Source organism: Papilio polytes, unplaced genomic scaffold (genome assembly GCF_000836215.1).
Source record: "Papilio polytes unplaced genomic scaffold, Ppol_1.0 DF821845.1, whole genome shotgun sequence".
Taxonomy (NCBI): Eukaryota; Metazoa; Arthropoda; class Insecta; order Lepidoptera; family Papilionidae; genus Papilio; species Papilio polytes.
Window position 1 is genome coordinate 1,763,970 of NW_013527359.1, and position 4,756 is coordinate 1,768,725.

The 4,756-nt window shown below is 38.6% G+C and overlaps 1 protein-coding gene across 1 annotated transcript in view; it reads right to left on the reverse strand.

Moving 5' to 3' along the window:
• The window catches only part of LOC106107780 (nuclear hormone receptor FTZ-F1 beta), a 13,926-nt gene that overhangs the window by 2,548 nt on the left and 6,622 nt on the right, over window positions 1-4,756 (reverse strand). Inside the window, exons 7-13 of the mRNA XM_013288783.1 lie at window positions 4,334-4,497; window positions 3,412-3,518; window positions 2,564-2,775; window positions 1,725-1,870; window positions 1,355-1,432; window positions 824-1,096; window positions 100-236 (exon numbers count right to left, since the gene is read on the reverse strand). Coding sequence (XP_013144237.1) covers window positions 100-236; window positions 824-1,096; window positions 1,355-1,432; window positions 1,725-1,870; window positions 2,564-2,775; window positions 3,412-3,518; window positions 4,334-4,497 — 1,117 coding nt within the window. The remainder of the gene's footprint in view (window positions 1-99; window positions 237-823; window positions 1,097-1,354; window positions 1,433-1,724; window positions 1,871-2,563; window positions 2,776-3,411; window positions 3,519-4,333; window positions 4,498-4,756) is intronic.

Consider the following 4,756-nt stretch of genomic DNA (forward strand, 5'->3'; position numbering starts at 1 on the left):
TTCGGCCCGCCGCAGCACCAGATGATGAATTATTTTACTCGCCGCAGTAAACGTGTTAATCGATTTTTTGCTTTTAAAATATATTTAATAAGTGTGTACTTGGCGCTCTGGTGCAGCGTGAGGCCGCGGCCGCCGCCGACGCGCACCTCGCCCGGCGTGGCCACGCCGCGGTAGCAGCACGACAGCACCAGCAGCTCGCACCAGCTGTTGATCAGCAGGCAGATCTGGTCGTCGATCTAAACACGTGTACATTTTGTTGAAATATACATGTACGTATATTGAAAAAAAAAAAACTCAAAACCTTTCAGGTAATGTTTGAGTAATAATGAAAAGCGAAGATTTAAAAAAAAATCTACAAAAAGCGATAAATGTGTTCAATTGAAGTGCCAATATACCAGTTTGGATGGATGTTTTTTATTGTTTTCCTCCTAAACTGCTGAACGGATCTCGATGAAATTTAGCATAGAGGATAGTCTGAAAGAACACAGCCTACTTGTTGATTTTTTTTTAGTTTCACAATAACGGATTCGCGGCAAATATTGGTATATGTAAAGATGACAGATTTATACTTTTATGTGTATTTAAATAAGTTAAATATTACTGGACCGATTGCAAAAATTCTTTAACTGTTAAGAAGTTACGTTATCGGGTAATTTTTGATATGTTTTTTACTAAATGTTTTTAATTGCACGCGGAAGAAGTCGCGAGCAACAATTGGTGGTTAATATGGTGTCTATAGTAATTTACTATTTTAATATCAATATCATATGCGTATATATGTATATAGACTACGTACAAGTACACACGTACTATGTATACATACCGATATATTCTTAAATAGCGGCAGGCTTTTACACCATTTAACGATTTTATACAGCCGATGGTCAGCAATATGGCAGAGGTCGGCCAGCAGGTCCGCGCTGGACGTGTGCGGTGTAATACCACTGGCCGCCAGGAGGGGGTTGGCCCCCACCCCCGCCCCGCTTCCCGCCCCACTGCCGGCCCCCGTCCCGCTTCCTGCCCCCGCCCCCGCTTTGCCCAGTCTGCTCAGCTCTGACTCGTTGTACTGCCACAGATGCTCGACGTCCATTATCTCCTGTAATTATTAATGATTCAGTTTTGAAACAATCATACTAATATTATAAATGCGAAAGTTTAGATGGATGTTTGTTAGAGTCTGCTGAACGGATATGAATAAAATTTAGCGTAGTTATAGAGCGACATTCTGAATAAAATAACATAGGCTACTTACTTTTTTTTTAATATCTACTTATGTGAAATATGAGTTTTTAAATCCAACCAATTATTGAAAAGTGGTAAGATTATTATCTAAAATAAAAGTTTTAAATGTTACCTGCAGTAATGTTGGAATTTCAGGCGTCAATCTGTTACTCGCTTCCCCTCGATTGCTGTAAGAACCAGGCCCGTTTACCTGAAAAAAATAACGCGTAAGAAATCTAACATTAAAGAAAAAAAAATTTGGTCCTTCGAGCAGGATGTCCGAAGGATCAACATTTTTTTAGATTGTAATCTTGTAAATATTGATTGTAGCTTTTGAAAATAATTATTCAAATGTTTCTTTAATCGCCACACGAGAAAAGTTATCGACGAATCCATAATACTAGAGGAACTGCATTGCTACCATAAGAAAGAGATAGGCTTGCTTGAAATACCCTCAAGGCTGCAAGCAATTTCGCCAAATTTGTACTGTTTGAATAACTTACCATGTTGAGACTGCTGGCATGTCGCATGGCGGGCGCGGCGTGCGCGGCGTGCGCGGACAGCAGCGAGCCAGTGGAGGCGGCGCCCGACAGCGAGTACGAACACTGGTACGTAGAGCGTCCGCCGCGCGTGCGGTCCTCGCGGATTGCTAATAAGTCATTAGTAAATTAAGTTAAATACTAGCTGTTACCGTGTGACTTCATCCGCATAAAATTATGAAAATTTTATTTTATTGTTTACATGTGTCAAATGTGAAAATGACATGACATGATGACAAACCACGGCAACCTTACTTCCTTAATGTTGGCATCTTGCAGTTTATGGCCCCTTTCCCACATGGAGGTCTTTTCCAATTTATTTATTCCCCAAGTTTAATAGGTAAAAATATATAGCCTATAGCGTGTCCTAAGTAAAGGACTTTTTATGAAAGAAAGAATTATTCAAAAATATGCTGTGACTGCTGACATCCTACGCCACATAGTAGTGTGTGTTTACGCGTTATTATATTAAGTATAGATCATAAATACATAATTATGAGACTACAAGCGTAGATAATAATTTATATTTCTTTAAAAACTCAACACAAACTTCTTCGTTAGGTAGAATGTCACCAATCACAGTATGTTTTAGAATATTTACTTTAACAAAACGCCCTACACTTACAACACGCTTTAGGCTATATGTTTTCACGCTAACAAACTTAGTCGCAATTGAAAGTTGTAGGAATGTTTTTACTTTTTTTCTAAATTCCGCTCTAACGAAGTTTGCGGACGAAAACTCGTTTTTAAAGAACATTAATTTTTCCTCGTTTAACTGTCCGTAATATAGCAATACTGCTTACCTTCCAGCTTCATCCCGCAGCCGAGGCACTTGTCGAAGCGGCAGGCGGGGCACTTCTTGCGCGTGGCGACGGAGACGGGGCAGCTGCCGCCGCGCAGACACATGTAGTTCTTGCGGTTCTGCACCGTGCGCTTGAAGAAGCCCTTGCACGACTCGCACGAGAAGATGCCGTAGTGGAAGCCGCTGATCTTGTCGCCGCAGATCGGACACGGGCTGCGCACACGGCTCTGATATACCCACTATAGCCACTCCACTTCGGACACGTTCAATGGAAAATATAGTCTGATACTCAGGGATAGCTTCAGATCAGCTTTTTTATGGTAATGGAAATTGTGGAATCGGCCCAATAGTGTTTTTTTAATATTAATACATACAAAAATAAAAATAGGAATATTTTCTCTTTATAATATTAATAGTATTTTCTATAGTATAGATATAGAATAATAATTGTACATTTTTAACTGATTCCAAAAAAGGAGATTCTCAATTTGATGATTTTTTATGCATGTCAATTAAGCTGCGATTTATGTTTGTATTGACGTTTTTCTGTATTTGGTCGGTATGGAATAGCTGCTTTTTGGTCACTTATTTTTCCAAAATATAAAGCATTAATGAGATTTTTTCAAAAAAAATTCGGAAATTGTCATTTTTTGTTAAAATAAAACATTCAGTAATATTTATCACATTCACCATCGTTTAAATATCACTAAGAGATCTCTTAGTACATTACAATAAATCAAGCAATCGCAGTTTTAGCAAAACTTTTGTCAGTCATGTCCATATAAATATAATGTCTATTTTCTGACTACTCTTTCTATCTCTCTTTCTTTCTCGCTATCTCTGTCTGACCTGTTGATGAGCTGCTGCCTGCTGATGCCCTGGTGGTGGTGCAGGCGGTCTTCAGCTGCGTCCTCGTCCTCGTGCTCCCGGTACACCACGTGCGGCTGTCGGCTCTGCTGCAAAATACAATAAAATGAAATAATATTTAATCCTGTAAATTAATAATGTAATTTTCTTTTTCATTTGTCATTTTTATAATAAGTAAAATTTGATGTTTAATGTTTTTCTTGGTATTTTATGTATAGACACTTATGAATATGTATTGCTCTTCACAAATGGGGAAAGGGATTGGCTCCTGCAGCACAGGGGAACCTAGTGCAGGAGCCAAGGCTCTCATGAAATGTGTATATTTTTAAAGTGAAATAATAAAGGATTTAATATTAAAAAAAAAAATCCATTACAAAAATATGACACAAATAACATTACTGAATGATTGGGTATCTCAGTTTTATAAAGGGTGATTCTAAACGGATGGATCACAAACTTTGTGGAGTTAGATAACCTTCATAATAATCGTTTAAGCGCAAAGTATGTTGCGATTTTCGATAATTTCGAAGTTAGTTATTGAGGTCCTCTATTTTGAGTAGTTTTAACGCAAAGTATGTTTTCTAGTTTCAAAGTTAGGTATTGAGGTCCTCTACCTCGAGTAGTGCATTATGTACTTCCGCAACGGTATATAACACATTACTCTCTTACACGTAAGAAGTGAGGATCAGGGAAAAGGACACTTTTAAAAACGAATTAGATAAAAAGGCTTTGTTAATGATGATGATGATGACGATGATGATGATGATGATGATGATGATGATGATGATGATGATATGACGGACAAAAATGAAATAATTTATTCACAGATACATCGAGCTATATAGCCTATTGAAGTTCTTTTAGGCTTAATTTTTTATATTGTTTGTTAAACTACGTGTTATACCTGTACAGGAGAATGCGTGGGCGAGAACTCCGAGCTGTAGGAGTAGCAGGAGGAGTGCGAGGCATCGCTGTTATTACGCGACAAGGACGGCGTGTAGTGGCGCGCCGGACGCGGGCTGGCCGACGGGCTGCTGTACACACTGACAATACAACACAAACATCTTACTAATGTTATAAATACGAAAGCTTAGATGAATAGATAGATGGAGTTTGTAGCCTAAACGGCTGAACAGAACTGGATGAAATTTGGCATAGATGTAGAGCATAGTTTGGAAGAAAACATAGGTAACTTTTTTTAATTCAACGCGGATGGAGTCGCGGGCGAAAGCTAGTCATTTACATATGAAACTTGATCATATTCTTACACTAGTCGGCGAAGTTCGATTCTAACTTAGGCTAACTGGTCAAGTAGATGCAAACACAT